Raw genomic sequence first — 19589 nt, 5'->3', positions numbered from 1 at the left:
AGTTCTCCTAACCTGCTGTGTTAGTTCTCCTAACCTGCTGTGTTAGTTCTCCTAACTTGCTGTGTTAGTTCTCCTAACCTGCTGTGTTCATTCTCCTAACCTGCTGTGTTAGTTCTCCTAACCTGCTGTGTTAGTTCTCCTAACTTGCTGTGTTAGTTCTCCTAACCTGCTGTGATAGTTCTCCTAACCTGCTGTGTTAGTTCTCCTAACCTGCTGTGTTAGTTCTCCTAACTTGCTGTGTTAGTTCTCCTAACCTGCTGTGTTCATTCTCCTAACCTGCTGTGTTAGTTCTCCTAACCTGCTGTGTTAGTTCTCCTAACTTGCTGTGTTAGTTCTCCTAACCTGCTGTGATAGTTCTCCTAACCTGCTGTGTTAGTTCTCCTAACCTGCTGTGTTAGTTCTCCCCTAACTTGCTGTGTTAGTTCTCCTAACCTGCTGTGTTCATTATCCTAACCTGCTGTGTTAGTTCTCCTCCTAACCTGCTGTGTTAGTTCTCCTCCTAACCTGCTGTGTTAGTTCTCCTCCTAACCTGCTGTGTTAGTTCTCCTAACCTGCTGTGTTAGTTCTCCTCCTAACCTGCTGTGTTAGTTCTCCTAACCTGCTGTGATAGTTCTCCTCCTAACCTGCTGTGTTAGTTCTCCTAACCTGCTGTGTTAGTTCTCCTAACCTGCTGTGTTAGTTCTCCTAACCTGCTGTGTTAGTTCTCCTAACCTGCTGTGTTAGTTCTCCTAACCTGCTGTGTTAGTTTGCCTCCTAACCTGCTGTGTTAGTTCTCCCCCTAACCTGCTGTGTTAGTTCTCCTAACCTGCTGTGTTAGTTCTCCTCCTAACCTGCTGTGTTAGTTCTCCTCCTAACCTGCTGTGATAGTTCTCCTAACCTGCTGTGTTAGTTCTCCTAACCTGCTGTGTTAGTTTGCCTCCTAACCTGCCACGTTTAACTATCCTAACCTGCCACGTTGTCCTAACCTGTCACATTAATTCACCTAACCTGCCACGTTAATGATCCGGTTATGTAAACCGACCATTAGTCCCGACATACCATCACTATCATCACAATGGCAACTTTGAGATAAACGACTTAGTTGTTTCTGTTGTTCATGCGTGTGTATTCCCTCTCGTTGGTTAGAATGGTCCCACCTGATCTCGCCTGCCTTTAATCATTGACGTAATATATTTCCATTGTTAGAGAGGTCACTCGGCTATCTTCTCAATATCATAGATAATATATGACAGAGAGAAGGAGTCGGAAATGGGATGCGTCACCGGTGACGTCACCGCTATATCCGCTTGTTGCCCTAGTGCACAGATTATCCATTATATTGGCCAGGTACTATAGTGGCTGCTCTATCAGATTATCCATTATATTGACCAGGTACTCTAGTGGCTGCTCTATCAGATTATCCATTATATTGACCAGGTACTATAGTGGCTGCTCTATCAGATTATCCATTATATTGGCCAGGTACTATAGTGGCTGCTCTATCAGATTATCCATTATATTGACCAGGTACTATAGTGGCTGCTCTATCAGATTATCCATTATATTGGCCAGGTACTATAGTGGCTGCTCTCAGATTATCCATTATATTGACCAGGTACAATAGTGGCTGCTCTATCAGATTATCCATTATATTGGCCAGGTACTATAGTGGCTGCTCTATCAGATTATCCATTATATTGGCCAGGTACTATAGTGGCTGCTCTCAGATTATCCATTATATTGGCCAGGTACTATAGTGGCTGCTCTATCAGATTATCCATTATATTGACCAGGTACTATAGTGGCTGCTCTATCAGATTATCCATTATATTGACCCGGTACTCTAGTGGTTTAATAATCTGATAGAGCAGCCACTATAGTACCTTGTCAATATAATGCAACCAGGTAGACTAACTGTTGTTATGGAGTCAGCTAATGGGGATCCAACCAGGGAGACTAGCTGTTGTTATGGAGTCAGCTAATGGGGATCCAACCAGGTAGACTAGCTGTTGTTATGGAGTCAGCTAATGGGGATCCAACCAGGTAGACTAGCTGTTGTTATGGAGTCAGCTAATGGGGATCCAACCAGGTAGACTAGCTGTTGTTATGGAGTCAGCTAATGGGGATCCAACCAGGTAGACTAGCTGTTGTTATGGAGTCAGCTAATGGGGATCCAACCAGGTAGACTAGCTGTTGTTATGGAGTCAGCTAATGGGGATCCAACCAGGTAGACTAGCTGTTGTTATGGAGTCAGCTAATGGGGATCCAACCAGGTAGACTAGCTGTTGTTATGGAGTCAGCTAATCGGGATCCAAATCAAATTAATAACATATTGGACTGTGCAAGTTTAAATGCAACATGAAGTCTCTGTTTGAACTTTGACCACAGACAGTAAAAGTGTTGTCATTGTTAATGTTTGGAAATATTGACTGTTCTGTTATTTCTTAGTGTAGCTAAGTGAGCTGTGACTCGAAAATGAGTCTCTCTGGGGAGAGAGAGGAGGGGACCACTGCCTCTAAAATGAGTCTCTCTGGGGAGAGAGAGGAGGGGACCACTGCCTCTAAAATGACTCAAGACACCAGTTCTAAGAGGTAAGAGATTAATTGGAAAATATACAGTTCTCTTAAAAATATCAAACTAATGAAGAGAAAAGTGTTCACAAATTACATCAAATGTAGGCCTATATCATTCATTTAAAAGGCCAAAACCGATTTACCAATTGCAGACTGTAGCTTTAAAATAAACATCAGGACTTCTAGAAGTTAAATTATACAGTTGTTGAAATGATGTAGATGAGGTACTGATGAGATATTTATGAGGTGATCTGCCTCCCTGTTTTGTTCAGTGTCCAGAAGCCCAGAGCAGAGTCACCTGCCCCCAGCCTGCTATCAATGAAGAGTGATCAGCCACCTGCTTTCAGCCAGGAACCATTACCAGATGACAATAAGGAAGTGGAGAGTTTGGACAGTGAGGATGCATTAAAGATCACACACAACCTGCTGGACAGAAGAAGTAAGACTGTGTTTCATACAATATTACAAAGAACGGGACAAAGGCCCCTCTAACACACACACACACACACACACACACACACACACACACACACACACACACACACACACACACACACACACACACACACACACATGAACTTATGAGTCCCAACTCTCATTGTTTTCCTACAGGTCAAACTCTTCTGACAGTCCAACAAGACATTAAGGCTAAACTGAAACACAAGTATCAACACATATCTGAAGGAATTGGACACCATGGAAACCAAAGTCTGTTAAAGGACATCTACACAGAGCTCTACATCACAGAGGGTGGAAGTGGAGGGGTCAATAATGAACATGAGGTGAGACAGATAGAGTTGGCATCCAAGAAACTAACCACACAAGAGACACCAATCAAATGCAACGACATCTTCAAGCCTTTAGCTGGACAAGACAAACCTATCAGAACTGTGCTGACAAAAGGAATCGCTGGCATTGGAAAAACAGTCTCTGTGCAGAAGGTCATCCTTGACTGGGCAGAGGGAAAAGCAAATCAGGACGTTCATTTCATGTTTCCTCTTCCTTTCCGTGATCTGAACCTGAAAAAGGACCAATACAGTCTGATGCAACTTCTTTCCCACTACTTCTCAGAGCTGAAAGAGATTGACAACATTGAAGATGGTGAAACCAAAACTGTTTTCATTTTTGATGGTCTGGATGAGTGTCGACTTCCTCTAGACTTCAAAAACAATGAGAAGTGCTGTGATGTCACGAAGCCAACCTCAGTGGACGTGCTGCTGACAAACCTCATCAAGGGGAATCTGCTTCCCTCTGCTCTCCTCTGGATAACCTCACGGCCTGCAGCAGCCAATCAGATCCCACCTGAGTGTGTTGACCAGGTGACAGAGGTACGAGGGTTCAATGATCCACAGAAGGAGGAGTACTTCAGGAAGAAAATCACAGATCAGAATCTGGCCAATGAAATCATCAAACACATGAAGACATCAAGGAGCCTCCACATCATGTGCCACATGCCAGTCTTCTGTTGGATATCAGCCACTGTCCTTGAGATGATGCTGAAAGAGGCAGAGAAGGATGAAGTCCCCAAAACTCTGACCCAGATGTTCACACACTTCACGCTCATCCAAATCATTGTGAAGAACAAGAAGTACAACAAAGCCACAGAGACAAACCCAAAGGAACTGTCTCAGTCAGACAAAGAGATGATCCTGAAACTGGCAAAGCTGGCTTTCCAACAGCTGCAGAAGGGCAACCTGATCTTCTATGAGGAGGACCTGAGAGAGTGTGGCCTTGATGTCACAGAGGCATCAGAGTACTCAGCATTGTGTACAGAGATCTTTAAAGAAGAATCTGGGCTGAACCAAGACAAGGTCTACAGCTTTGTGCATCTGAGCATGCAGGAGTTTCTAGCAGCAGTGCATGCTTTAGAATCATGTCTGGACAAGAAGGAAAATGTTTTTTCCCCCAAAGCAGTCACTAGTGATGATGATGATGATTCCTCTGACGATGACTATGATCAAGCAGCCACTCCAACCCTACTCCAAAATGTCATCACACAACAGTACAGAGACATGAAGTCAGACCCGTTGTATGACTTAAACAGGAGAGCAGTGGACCAGGCCTTGAAGAGTGAGAATGGACACCTGGACCTGTTCCTCCGCTTCCTTCTGGGCTTCTCACTGGAGTCCAATCAGAATCTGTTACGAGGCCTTCTGACACAGACAGGAAGTACAACACAGAGCAATGAGGAAACAGTTGAGAGAACAGTCAGGTACCTTTCAGACAAGATCAAAAGGGAATCCTCACCAGAAAGGATCATCAACTTGTTCCACTGTCTGAATGAACTTGGTGCCAACTCTCTAGTTGAAGAAATGCAAACCTCCCTGCGATCAGGAACTCTTTCAGAAACAAGACTAAAACCTGACCAATGTTCAGCCCTGGCCTACCTGTTACTGATGTCAGAGGAGGTGCTGGAGGAGTTTGACCTGAAGACATACACCACATCAGAGGAAGGTTATCAGAGGTTGCTGCCGGTAGTGAAAACCTGCAAGAGAGCACTGTAAGTTCTGCTATTGAGTTGATGTATACATTATCATTATTCTGAAGGATTTGTATATCTAACAGATGATCTCCTCTCTCCAGACTGTCTGGCTGTAAACTCACATATGAATCCTGTGAGACTCTGGCTTCAGCTCTGCAGACACCAAACTCCCCCCTGAGAGAACTGGACCTCAGCTACAATGACCTGGGAGACAGAGGAGTGGAGCTGCTCTGTGTTGGACTAACCAGTCCACTCTGCAACATACAGACACTAGTGTGAGTTAACTTTCTTCAGTATGAGTTATTATGTGGATGTTTTAAACATTTGTTAATCATGTGCTCTTCTACCCTCTAGTCTAGGTCAGTGTGGTCTGACAGAGGGTTGCTGTTCAGATCTGGCCTCAGTCCTGAGTTCACCCAACTCACAACTGAAACAACTGGAGCTGAGAGACAATGACCTGCAGGACTCAGGAGTTACACTGCTGTCTGCTGGACTGGAGGATCCAGACTGTAAACTACACACACTGGGGTATGTACAGCTGTTTCAGTCAGGTCGGTACTGAGCTGAGTTACACTGCCCTCTGCTGGACTGGAGGATCCAGACTGTAAACTACACACACTGGGGTATGTACAGCTGTTTCAGTCAGGTCGGTACTGAGCTTAGTAAAAGAAATACTCTGAAAATCTGATGTTTCATGACAATTTTTGTGTCATGGACAAATATATGGGTGTCCTACAAGATGATTGACACCAGTCCACCAACCTAGACAGCTGTTGTGTCTCTCTGTAGGCTGTCTGGCTGTCTGGTCACAGAGGAGGGCTGTGCTGCTCTGTCTTCAGCTCTGAGGTCAAACCCCTCCCACCTGAAAGAGCTGGACCTGAGCTACAATCACCCAGGAGACTCTGCAGGGGGACTGCTTTCAGCTGCTCTGGTGGATCCCACAGATAAACTGATGAAGCTGATGTAAGTCAGAATAGATGTCCTAATAGTGTGACCAGTGGTTGTGTCCTATGTAGTGTAGTAGGTTCAGTAACATGAGGACATGATGGTAGAATACAGGGGAAGTTTACCCAGCAGGCTTAGCACTCCAACACAGCATACATCATCACCACATGAATACACTTCTTCTGCATCTCTGATATCCTGTTGGAATTGTACTCTGTTCTGTATGCAGTAGGTAGGATAGAATACCCGTATTTCTCTAGTAATGAATTGTACTCTGTTCTGTATGCAGTAGGTAGGATAGAATACCTGTATGTCTCTAGTAATGGGGCGGCAGGTAGCTTAGTGGTTAAGAGCGTTGTGCCAGTTACCGAAAGGTTGCTGATTCTAATCCCCGAGCCGACTAGGTGAAGAATATGTCGATGTGCCCTTGAGCAAGGCACTTAACCCTAATTGCTTCTGTAAGTCGCTCTGGATAAGAGCGTCTGCTAAATGACTAAAATGTAAATGTAATGAATTGTACTCTGTTCTGTATGCAGTAGGTAGGATAGAATACCTGTATGTCTCTAGTAATGAATTGTACTCTTCTGTATGCAGTAGGTAGGGTAGAATACCTGTATGTCTCTAGTAATGAATTGTACTCTGTTCTGTATGCAGTAGGTAGGATAGAATACCTGTATTTCTCTAGTAATGAATTGTACTCTGTTCTGTATGCAGTAGGTAGGATAGAATACCTGGATTTCTCTAGTAATGAATTGTACTCTGTTCTGTTTGCAGTAGGTAGGATAGAATACCTGTATTTCTCTAGTAATGAATTGTACTCTGTTCTGTTTGCAGAAGGTAGGATAGAATACATGTATTTCTCTAGTAATGAATTGTACTCTGTTCTGTATGCAGTAGGTAGGATAGAATACCTGGATTTCTCTAGTAATGAATTGTACTCTGTTCTGTATGCAGTAGGTAGGATAGAATACCTGTATGTCTCTAGTAATGAATTGTACTCTGTTCTGTATGCAGTAGGTAGGATAGAATACCTGTATGTCTCTAGTAATGAACTTGGATAGTGCACCAGAACACAACAATATGGTTTAAATGTTGACTGCTGTATTAGGTCTTTGTCAGTCAATAACCTGTTTCTCCTACAGTGTGGATCATGGTGGAGAGTTCAGGCTGAAATCAGGGCTGAGGAAATGTAAGTCTCTTCAATCCTAATTAACTGCATATTCAGAACTACAGTAACATAGTAACTAATCAATACTTGTTCTCTACCTACAAAACAACATTTTATATGAAGATGTGGTTTGATTAAATTCCCCTTTTGTCTACAGATGCCTGTCATCTCACCCTGGACCCAAATACAGCAAACCCAGACCTGATACTGTCTGAGAGGAACAGGAAGGTGACACGGGTGGAGGAGAAGCAGCATTATGAAGACCATCCAGACAGATTTGACCATCATCCCCAAGTTCTCTGCAGAGAAGTCTTATCTGGATGTCGTTATTACTGGGAGGTGGAGAAGGATGGTGACGAGGCTCACATTGGTGTGGCGTACAAAGGAATGAAGAGGAAGGGAGAGGAGAAGGACAGTTGGATTGGATACAACAGGAAGTCCTGGTGTTTATTCTGCTCTGACAGAGGATATGCCTTTTACCATGCTGGAGTCATCAGATTCTTCCCTGGTCCTGTTTCTAACAGAGTTGGAGTGTATCTGGACTGGCCAGCTGGTACTTTGTCCTTCTATAGTGTGTCCTCCTCTGGTACACTGACACACCTTTACACAGAACACACCACATTGACTGAACCCCTCTATCCAGGGTTTGGGTTTGGGTTTGGGTTTGGGGTTTACTCCTCCTCCTCCTCAGTGACCCTGTGTCAGATAGATGACCAACACATTCAAAGGTGAGTCATAGCAATGTTTTATCATGTGTTTTCCTCTGGAATCATTCCTACAATTAGATTAGTAGTGGTGTGTTTTAATGTGTTCTGTTGGACCTACAGACAGTTAGATTAGTAGTAGTGGTGTGTTTTAATGTGTTCTGTTGGACCTACAGACAGTTAGATTAGTGGTGGTGGTGTGTTTTAATGTGTTCTGTTGGACCTACAGACAATTAGATTAGTAGTAGTGGTGTGTTTTAATGTGTTCTGTTGGACCCACAGACAGTTAGATTAGTAGTAGTGGTGTGTTTTAATGTGTTCTGTTGGACCTACAGACAGTTAGATTAGTAGTAGTGGTGTGTTTTAATGTGTTCTGTTGGACCTACAGACAGTTAGATTAGTAGTAGTGGTGTGTTTTAATGTGTTCTGTTGGACCTACAGACAGTTAGATTAGTAGTGGTGGTGTGTTTTAATGTGTTCTGTTGGACCTACAGACAGTTAGATTAGTGGTGGTGGTGTGTTTTAATGTGTTCTGTTGGATGTACAGATGTTTCCTCTCCTATGTCTCACTGTAGTGTCAGTTTCACTCTAACCACAAGAGGGCATCAGAACCTTTTAAAATGTTACCTGGTGACTTCACATCTCTAGGGGCTTTCATCAAGATAAGCAATGTCAGCTGTAATGTCACCATCAGTATTGACTTCATGGAAGTTGACATAGTGTTATGTCACATTAGGCAATGCACCCTACATAGGGAGCTGTTCTGTCACCCTTTATACACCCTTTGTATTGCTTATGAAGACTATATGCATGCTATATAAAGCCTTTATAAGTTGTATTTAGATTAATCACAGTCTATCCTTCTGCTTTACCAACAGCAGAGACCATGGTGGTGAGTGCTGTATCAAGCCTGGACCTGAGAAATGTGAGCGTTAACTGATTTAATTGTTTTTCAATCAAAATACTTTTAAAGCGTTCATTATACTTGAGTCCCAGGCAAGGAACACAATCATGATCTATTTGGTCAAAACAAATTAAAGGTGGAGTCAGCAATATGATGTAGATGCACAAAGTAAACAGCATAGTGGGTAAACTTCTACAACAACTAAGGGCGTTGGAGCGCGATGCTAAACTTCTCTGTTTTGGTCCCGTGGCTACCACGCTGTAAGAGAGTGAAGAGAACCCGTGCACATGGGCAAATACTGTGTGAGAGAGAAGTCAGGCATCTTGCTCATCACAATATCTGCGGTGCTGCTCGTACAACATCATTTAGCTGACTCTACCTTTAAGCTCTCATCCTGGGATCTACCAGAAATCAGGCCCCCAACATCTCCAAAACATGGACCAGAACCATGTTGTTTCCTGCTTCCACAAACATTCATTAATATAACACTAATGTGTGCTAATGAGACTGTTGCTCACTTATATAGATTTTTATTACAAGTCTATTTAATAATGATTAATTAATTATTACATGAGATTGTCCGTTTTAAATAACTACTTTTGACTTCAGGGATTCCTCAGAGCTGTAAGACTTGTGACCATGTTGAGGTAAGTCATAATGTCTATTCTCACTTTTACATACCTTCAGGAGTCAGGCACAGTCTGAAAGCCAGGTGTGTACTGACCAACCATTCATACTGGGATATAGACAGTCCTGTCTTCTGCTTTAGTAATATAAACACAGTCTGAAAGCCAGGTGTGTACTGACCAACCATTTATACTGGGATATAGACAGTCCTGTGTTCTGCTTTAGTAATATAAACACAGTCTGAAAGCCAGGTGTGTACTGACCAACCATTCATACTGGGATATAGACAGTCCTGTGTTCTGCTTTAGTAATATATACACAGTCTCAAAGCCAGGTGTGTACTGACCAACCATTCATACTGGGATATAGACAGTCCTGTGTTCTGCTTTAGTAATATAAACACAGTCTCAAAGCCAGGTGTGTACTGACCAACCATTCATACTGGGATATAGACGGTCCTGTGTTCTGCTTGTAGGCATGCAGGATTTTAGCTGTTGTCATATTTTTTCATTAGACAGTTTAATTGGATAAATCACCAGCATTCCACGTAACATTGAATAAATACATTAGATTAGTTACTTTGGTTAATGGGCCAGTTTCCCGGACACAGATTAAGCCTAGTCCTGGACCTTAAAGAACTTTCTATTGAAACTTCCATTGATCATGCTTTAAGTCCAGCACTAGACTCAATCTGTGTCCAGGAAACTGGCCCCATATGTATAACTGACATGCTTGTCCTTGTTCAGGACTCCACACACTGGCTTCAGATTGAACCCTTGACTTCCACTGTCCAGGGAGTGACAATGTTCAGGTAAAATAACTACTTTTAACATTAAATGCCACTTGCTAGTGTATTTCCCCATTACTTTTGGGAATAGGCTTCTAATCCAACCTCTCCATTTGACGATTGACCCTCTCTACCATATCTTGTTGTTGCCCTTAGGCACAGGACACCCAAAGGGCGTTATGAGTGCACAGTGTCTGGGATCCGCTGGGTGTGTGAGAGAGATGTCATTCTGAAGTATCACTTCAGGAACTGGGAACCCTACAGTCAACTTCTGAAAGACATGCAGTACGGACAAGGTGGTCCATTGCTGGACATCACTACGGAGTTAGGTGAACTGGAGGAAGTTCATCTGCCTCACTTTGTCTGTTTAGGTAAAACCATATAGACATAGTATTCAGAAAGACATTTCCATGTAACTGAGTTTCACTTCCTGAATGAATGAATGAACTATTCTGGGAGTTTGTTTACTGTGATCTGATACTGCATATTCTTTGTGTTTTAGTTGGATGAATAATATAATATTTGTCTTTCTGTCTCCTTTTTATTGTGTTGTTCAGGGACCAACCCTTCCCTGAGGAATGAGATGAAGATTCTTCATGTAGAGGAACATGGAGTGTCTGTTGAGGAAGTGCATGAGGTCACCAGATTCCATGCTAAGATTCTCCATCCCAGGTTCTCAGTTATCGCTGTTATACTGAGCTATATATTTTTTTGGAACGTAGCTGTCCACTGTGACGTGGTCCTCTATATGGCAGTAAAAAGGGCAACAGTAATTTCACGGCTGTACATGCTCCTCAGAAACTCCAGTCAGAAAGAGGTGAGGCACCATCATTGAAGTGACAACAGTATGTTGAAACTTACTAAAGGAAAGCTGATAGTTTGTTGAAAATCTATAGATTACAAAGACAACATGCAGCTCTGTGAGAAATCTATTTAGGTCGTGGCTTTCATTAATACAGTGATACAATAGAAACTATGACCAAAATTGGTTTCTCAGTTAGCTGCAAGTTGTGTGAATGAAGAGACTGCGTTGTTCTGACTGACTAATACACTGCTCATTTTGTAGGCTGTTCGGGACCGGGAGAAACATCAGGTGTCCCAAGGATATTCAGAATTGGTCCTGTCAAGTCCAAACGGGTCCTTAAAGCTGAACAGTTGGTTTGCAGTCAAGAATCCCCATTCCTCCTCCATCAATCCAGAGGTGCAGTTTTAGCAGGCTGAGGACATGAATCTGTCATATTATATATGAATAACTGGAATATCATTCTATTTCTTTCTCTCTCTCTCTGTCTGTTGTCTCAATCGTTGCACCATATGACCTTCTACAGAAGATTCAGCTGTTACCTGCAGACACCACACCAAGCTGTTGTAAGATGGTTATGAGAAACACAGGGGTTGACATTGAGATGGAGTTAATCGGGGATGATGAGAGGACAGTATGGAGAGAGATGGTACCAACAGGTAGGAGAATATGTCAATCATAACTCTGTTATTTTCTGACAGATGCTATTTAGTGATTATAACCTCTTTTTGTATTTTTCAGATGAATACATCCCTGAAACCCATTCAACTAGTAAGTAAACATGAGAGGTACAAACCAATGGCTTGAGGGCCAGTCGACATGGTTTACTGTTGGACTAGTCCTGATTATAAAAGGCTGTCTTCAAGATCAATGACATCTCCTCCAGGACTTGATGTAGATTAGCCTGGTTCTGAATGCCCCAATGACATCTCCTCCAGGACATGATGTAGATTAGCCTGGTTCTGAATGCCCCAGCATCTTTTTCTACGTCTGTGAAAACCGACCCTAAATATGAATGAAACAGTAGTGGTGTGATGTGTTCATTGATGCAGGTTGTTATTGTTACAGAATGTGTTCTTAATGCAAAGATTAATAATACAATGAAGACTTTTACTGTAGGTCACTCTGAAAGAAGTCTGTTTCTAAATGTCTGAAATGTAAATGTAAATGAACAAATGTGGTTATTTTGTAACCTGCCTCTCTCAGGTGCTGTGTTGGGGGCAGGGCGTCCGGCTGAGAGCAGTCTGACTGGTTCTACAGAGCAGCAGCTGGGTTCTGTACGGACAGAGTTTGTGAGACGAGTGTCAGGACCTGTCCTGGATGGTCTGCTGGACGGACTCCTGCAACACACAGTCATCAACCAGGAGGAAATGGAGTCAGTAAAGGTGATAGCTGAGAGGGCAGAGAAGGCACGTGACATCATCGACATGGTGTTGAGAAAAGGAACTGAGTCATGTTCCAGGATGATCAACCTTCTTGGGGAGCTGGACCCCTGTCTTTGGTCACAGCTTCAGATCTAAAGTTGTAGCCAACCCCTGGGTGTGGGGAGACCAGGCAGAATAGACAGGCAGGGTGGTTCAACATGGTCTTGTTGTCTGTTGCTTTAATTCAGGCTCCTAAAAATGTACAGAAAATGTCAATCAAACATGACCACTATAATAGCAATAAACTAACCAAAGGTCCAGCCACACAGCCTCTCTCCTTCTGCAGCCTCCTGGAGGTGTGGATCTTCTAGCAGGAGGGTCAGTTAGTCCTCCATTAGGTACCTAGGTATGGACCCCTATCTAGCAGGAGGGTCAGTTAGTCCTCCACTAGGTACCTAGCTGGACCCCTATCTAGCAGGAGGGTCAGTTAGTCCTCCACTATGTACCTAGCTGGACCCCTATCTAGCAGGAGGGTCAGTTAGTCCTCCACTAGGTACCTAGCTGGACCCCTATCTAGCAGGAGGGTCAGTTAGTCCTCCACTATGTACCTAGCTGGACCCCTATCTAGCAGGAGGGTCAGTTAGTCCTCCACTATGTACCTAGCTGGACCCCTATCTAGCAGGAGGATCAGTTAGTCCTCCACTAGGTACCTAGCTGGACCCCTATCTAGCAGGAGGGTCAGTTAGTCCTCCACTAGGTACCTAGCTGGACCCCTATCTAGCAGGAGGGTCAGTTAGTCCTCCACTAGGTACCTAGCTGGACCCCTATCTAGCAGGAGGGTCAGTTAGTCCTCCACTAGGTACCTAGCTGGACCCCTATCTAGCAGGAGGGTCAGTTAGTCCTCCACTAGGTACCTAGCTGGACCCCTATCTAGCAGGAGGGTCAGTTAGTCCTCCACTAGGTACCTAGCTGGACCCCTATCTAGCAGGAGGGTCAGTTAGTCCTCCACTAGGTACCTAGCTGGACCCCTATCTAGCAGGAGGGTCAGTTAGTCCTCCACTAGGTACCTAGCTGGACCCCTATCTAGCAGGAGGGTCAGTTAGTCCTCCACTAGGTACCTAGCTGGACCCCTGTCTAGCAGGAGGGTCAGTTAGTCCCCCACTATGTACCTAGCTGGACCCCTTTCTAGCAGGAGGGTCAGTTAGTTCTCCACTAGGTACCTAGCTGGACCCCTATCTAGCAGGAGGGTCAGTTAGTCCTCCACTAGGTACCTAGCTGGACCCCTATCTAGCAGGAGGGTCAGTTAGTCCTACACTAGGTACCTAGGTATGGACCCCTATCTAGCAGGAGGATCAGTTAGTCCTCCACTAGGTACCTAGCTGGACCCCTATCTAGCAGGAGGGTCAGTTAGTCCTCCACTAGGTACCTAGCTGGACCCCTATCTAGCAGGAGGATCAGTTAGTCCTCCACTAGGTACCTAGGTATGGACCCCTATCTAGCAGGAGGGTCAGTTAGTCCTCCACTAGGTACCTAGCTGGACCCCTATCTAGCAGGAGGATCAGTTAGTCCTCCACTAGGTACCTAGGTATGGACCCCTATCTAGCAGAACATGTTGATACAACTCTGTCTCTCTCTCACACCAACACACCTACCTACCTGATGTCTGTGTATTTTAAACTTTAGATTTTAAATTTCATTGTATACGCATTGTAAACATGTATTGTATACGTATTGTAAACATGTATTGTATACGCATTGTAAACATGTATTGTATACGCATTGTAAACATGTATTGTATACGCATTGTAAACATGTATTGTATACGCATTGTAAACATGTATTGTATACGCATTGTAAACATGTATTGTATACGCATTGTAAACATGTATTGTATGCGCATTGTAAACATGTATTGTATACACATTGTAAACATGTATTGTATACATATTGTAAACATGTATTGTATAGGCATTGTAAACATGTATTGTATACGCATTGTAAACATGTATTGTATACGCATTGTAAGCATGTATTGTATACGCATTGGAAACATGTATTGTGATGTTATTGGAATTTACTTACTGTATTTGCATACTCACTGTGAATGTGTCCGGGAAAATGGCTCTGAGAATTTGGCATTCAACTTAAAACCACAGAAACGTATTTTATGAATATATTGTACAGTGTTGGCCTGATATAGGTTAATGAGAGGGGCTGGATATCAACACAACCACCTCAGTCTATCAGCAGTTTCTCAGTGAGAGCACATTGACCATTGACAGACATAAGGAGCTGTTCAACCTCTCACCCCTTTACCAATGACTTGAGAGGCTAAAGGACATATAAGGAGCTGTTCAACCTCTCTCCCCTTTACCAATGACTTGAGAGTGGCTGAAGGACATATAAGGAGCTGTTCAACCTCTCACCCCTTTACCAATGACTTGAGAGTGGCTGAAGGACATATAAGGAGCTGTTCAACCTCTCACCCCTTTACCAATGACTTGAGAGGCTGAAAGACATATAAGGAGCTGTTCAACCTCTCTCCCCTTTACCAATGACTTGAGAGTGGCTGAAAGACATATAAGGAGCTGTTCAACCTCTCACCCCTTTACCAATGACTTGAGAGTGGCTGAAGGACCAATCAGCCCCCATCTATACACAATGTTTTACTAAATGTTTTATAACGTTGTATTTTTCTATGTGTATCTACCTGCCCAGGGACTACAGCTAAATCTGGCACATTTACAGAAATGTTGATTGATGTGCTGTATCCCTGTCAAATACATGTTGTGCATATCAATTAAAAGGAATGTATTGTGACTTAGAATGTTGTTTAACAATATGGAAAAAAGCAATAAAGTCAACCGCCTTTATAGCACAAATAATATTATAGCACTGACATTTTTTAACAGCATTGAAAGTAATGATTACTAGACAGTTGTCATGGTAAAAGCAGTAATACAAATAACATTATTTATGATGCTACTATTAATAATAATAATAATATTATTATAATAATCAATTTTAGAAAACACTTTAAAATCCCATTGTTAATTAGATTAGATTAGTTTATTAGTCACATGGAGAGGGACGCAAAATCTTGTGCTCTGGGCTCCAACAGCGCAGGTGGGGGCAGGGTAAGAGTCTGTTGGGTGGTGGGGGCAGGGTAAGAGTCTGTTGGGTGGTGGGGGCAGGGTAAGAGTCTGTTGGGTGGTGGGGGCAGGGTAAGAGTCTGTTGGGTGGTGGGGGGGGCAGGGTAAGAGTCTGTTGGGTGGTGGTGGGGGCAGGGTAAGAGTCTGTTGGGTGGTGGGGGGGCAGGGTAAGAGTCTGTTGGGTGGTGGGGGGGGGCAGGGTAAGAGTCTGTTGGGTGGTGGGTGGTGAGGGCAGGGTAAGAGTCCGTTGGGTGGTGGGGGCAGGGTAAGAGTCCGTTGGGTGGTGGGGGCAGGGTAAGAGTCCGTTGGGTGGTGGGGGCAGGGTAAGAGTCCGTTGGGTGGTGGGGGCAGGGTAAGAGTCTGTTGGGTGGTGGGGGCAGGGTAAGAGTCTGTTGGGTGGTGGGGGCAGGGTAAGAGTCTGTTGGGTGGTGGGGGCAGGGTAAGAGTCTGTTGGGTGGTGGGGGCAGGGTAAGAGTCTGTTGGGTGGTGGGGGCAGGGTAAGAGTCTGTTGGGTGGTGGGTGCAGGGTAAGAGTCTGTTGGGTGGTGGGGGCAGGGTACGAGTCTGTTGGGTGGTGGGGGCAGGTTAAGAGTCTGTTGGGTGGTGGGGGCAGGGTAAGAGTCTGTTGGGTGGTGGGGGTAGGGTAAGAGTCCGTTGGGTGGTGGGGGCAGGGTAAGAGTCTGTTGGGTGGTGGGGGCAGGGTAAGAGTCCTTTGGGTGGTGGGGGCAGGGTAAGAGTCCGTTGGGTGGTGGGGGCAGGGTAAGAGTCCGTTGGGTGGTGGGGGCAGGGTAAGAGTCCATTGGGTGGTGGGGGCAGGGTAAGAGTCCGTTGGGTGGTGGGGGCAGGGTAAGAGTCTGTTGGGTGGTGGGGGCAGGGTAAGAGTCTGTTGGGTGGTGGGGGCAGGGTAAGAGTCTGTTGGGTGGTGGGGGCAGGGTAAGAGTCTGTTGGGTGGTGAGGGTAGGGTAAGAGCCTGTTGGGTGGTGGTGGGGGCAGGGTAAGAGTCTGTTGGGTGGTGGTGGGGGCAGGGTAAGAGTCTGTTGGGTGGTGGTGGGGGCAGGGTAAGAGTCTGTTGGGTGGTGGTGGGGGCAGGGTAAGAGTCCGTTGGGTGGTGGGGGCAGGGTAAGAGTCCGTTGGGTGGTGGGGGCAGGGTAAGAGTCCGTTGGGTGGTGGGGGCAGGGTAAGAGTCTGTTGGGTGGTGGTGGCAGGGTACGAGTCTGTTGGGTGGTGGGGGCAGGGTAAGAGTCTGTTGGGTGGTGGGGGCAGGGTAAGAGTCTGTTGGGTGGTGGGGGCAGGGTAAGAGTCTGTTGGGTGGTGGGGGCAGGGTACGAGTCTGTTGGGTGGTGGGGGCAGGTTAAGAGTCTGTTGGGTGGTGGGGGCAGGGTAAGAGTCTGTTGGGTGGTGGGGGTAGGGTAAGAGTCCGTTGGGTGGTGGGGGCAGGGTAAGAGTCCGTTGGGTGGTGGGGGCAGGGTAAGAGTCCGTTGGGTGGTGGGGGCAGGGTAAGAGTCTGTTGGGTGGTGGGGGCAGGGTAAGAGTCTGTTGGGTGGTGTGGGCAGGTAAGAGTCCGTTGGGGAATGCCCACAGGGGGAGCAGCAGGGGGGGGAGTGATATGTGAATGAAACAGTAATAAAGCAGAATAATATGTAGATATTTACTCTGTAACAATGAGACATCTCCATTGGGGGGTGTGGCTAGGGTAAATGAGGAAGTGATCCATGGTGGCCATCAGTAACAACAAACCAGGTATGGTTTTATTTACTTTACATTTTTCTCCCCTCTTATCATAGTTTTGTTTTTGTCCTGTTGTGTTCTAAAATACAATTCTGGTACAAACCTCCCAAAAATACTAATGTGTTGTTTGTTAAACTTTTATTTTCTAGTTTATTTTATGCACTTTGAGATTATTCTTGGTTTCAAAATAATGATTATTATTACTATTCATTACATCATACGTAGGCGCTAATCTGTACATAAACCATGCAAGGGATCATTTCCACGCAAAGTGTGAGATTTATCAATATAAATGTTAGTTTGAGAGTGTTCAGCCCCATGACCACGATCAGTGCCAAGTGGTGGAATAGGGGAACTGCTTGTCAAGCGTAGAATGGGGAAAGGGAGATAATAGCAGGTTGTACAACTGAATGAATGAATTCAACTGAAATGTGTCTTCCGTATTTAACCCCTCTGAATCAGAGAGGTGCTGGATCTGGATCTGCCTTAATCGACATCCACGTCATCGGCGCCCGGGGAACAGTGGGTTAACTGTTCAGGGGCAGAACGACAGATTTTTACCTTGTCAGTTTGGGGATTCGATCCAGCAACCTTTCGGTTACTGGCCCAACGCTCCTACCCGCCAGGCTACCTGCCGCCCCAAAATATACTGTATGTTGAAAATGTGTGAAATTGTGAGAGTAATAATGACATTTTTTTATGTAATTATATTGACATTGTGAATTCATGCAACATGTCTTGACAGGCTATATATTTTGACCACATCAGTGCATTTGTAACGATAATAATCCATATAAAGTACAGTCATTTGTTAAATTAGAGGTACGTGTGAAAGTGAAACTATTGTGTAAATCCTATAAAAGACTGAGATAATGGAAATCCAATGAGAGATGGCTGATCTTGCTCTGTTGGAAGATCTGGCACCGCTGCATTTCACAGAGAGCACGTTTTTAGAGACAGAAGGACTTTTTAGCAGAAAGTACAGATTGGCTCATCAGCATGGGCGGTGTGTTCAATAGGGCGATATGGGCGACGCACTGCCAAACGGGAAAAGGAAGGGATTTTTTTTCTAATCAATTATATCATGGCAACAGTAGTTCAGTGTTCACGTCTGATCTGCCAGCCACTAAATGTCCAATCAGGCTAAAGTCGTGCTTCAAATGTCCCCGCCCGTTTTGGGGCGATTTCAGTCAGGTTGAAAATCGCCCAGAAGTCTCTCATAGCCTCTAATGTAAAATATTTTTTTTTCAAATTTCTGAGCTTTCAATACATTCTCTATGGGTGTCTGAGGGCTTGCACTTACGCGCTTTCGTCATACGTAACGTAACGTAACCATGAACGGCAGACAGCAACGCTTGGACAGCGACTGGTGTAACCGACATGCACCATCTTTCAGAAAAGATTAAGAAAAATGAGCTGTCAAAGACCCACATTGATAGCTGTTTGAGATTGTCTGCTTTGGTGAGAGTGAATATTGCCACTCAACTGGATGAGGGATACAGGCTAGCTGTCCGCCGCCACAACGATGAGGTTAGCAACAGCAGAGTCGTGAACACTGTCTACGAGAATCGAGACGACCTCATAGAATGTTTTGAAGCCATCCGGACGGGTTCATTGGGTTCATTTGACCAGCCCACCGTACCAGAAGCTACAGAATAAGGACATCGATGCTGTCTTTATCAAACGTGCCCTCGACAGCTTCGCAAGCAGTGTGCAGGCCATAAGGTAAGATAAAGATTAAACAATATCATTCGATCTTTCTCAAAGCAGAGCTTTATTTGAAAATGTATGCATGAAAGGAGACTGCATTTGTGTTTGAAATTACATTATTGTCATTATATATGGCCAGTGGTGTAATCTATCTTATTTTATATACTATGTGTACTGTACAGTGGTGCTCATAAGTGTATGAACACATTCTAAAGCTGACTAAAAAGAGGAATAAAAAAATAAAAAAATCATCTTTTGGAAATTGATCTTAATGACTTAATTAAAAAAGTTGGAAAATCCAACCTTTAAGGACACCAATTTTCTTTTCTTTTTTATTCCTCTTTTTAGTCAACTTTAGCATGGGATCATAAGCTTATGAGCACCACTGTATACTGTGCTGAACATCCAGGCTATGTGAGACACAAAGGCTAACTTAAACACTAAAGACTTTATGCATCCCTGCCCATTTTAAGTGGAACTGAAGTATTTGTACTATACATGGATACATTGCATATACCTGTGCATCACATAGACAACAATACTGTACAAAGCCAACAAACACATTGGTCTGTTTGCCTTCAGGGACTCCTCTCAACAGCAGCTGCAAGAAGCAACAGGAGCCAAAAGACCCAGAACAGCTTTGAGAGAAGAGGAGAAGCAGAGGC

The 19589-nt window shown here is 44.4% G+C and overlaps 1 protein-coding gene and 1 pseudogene across 2 annotated transcripts; both read left to right on the top strand.

The window, feature by feature from the left end:
* Nucleotides 1–2426: 2426 nt before the first annotated feature.
* Nucleotides 2427–7937, top strand: LOC311123739 (protein NLRC3-like; annotated as a pseudogene). The gene is made up of 7 exons: nt 2427–2570; nt 2825–2991; nt 3165–5309; nt 5389–5562; nt 5824–5997; nt 7122–7168; nt 7305–7937. The product of its transcript is annotated as a protein NLRC3-like (transcript).
* Nucleotides 7938–9985: 2048 nt separating this feature from the next.
* Nucleotides 9986–13672, top strand: LOC311123737 (NACHT, LRR and PYD domains-containing protein 1 homolog). The gene is made up of 7 exons (XM_084197977.1): nt 9986–10193; nt 10326–10540; nt 10727–10986; nt 11236–11370; nt 11498–11630; nt 11713–11742; nt 12178–13672. The coding sequence occupies exons 1-7, from the start codon at nt 10111–10113 to the stop codon at nt 12489–12491; spliced, it is 1170 nt and encodes a 389-aa protein (XP_084054103.1). The 5' UTR covers nt 9986–10110; the 3' UTR covers nt 12492–13672.
* Nucleotides 13673–19589: the final 5917 nt, after the last annotated feature.

This window comes from Coregonus lavaretus (assembly GCF_964263955.1).
Source record: "Coregonus lavaretus genome assembly, contig: HAP1_SCAFFOLD_868, whole genome shotgun sequence".
Taxonomy (NCBI): domain Eukaryota; kingdom Metazoa; phylum Chordata; class Actinopteri; order Salmoniformes; family Salmonidae; genus Coregonus; species Coregonus lavaretus.
This window is presented reverse-complemented; position numbering and strand designations above follow the sequence as displayed.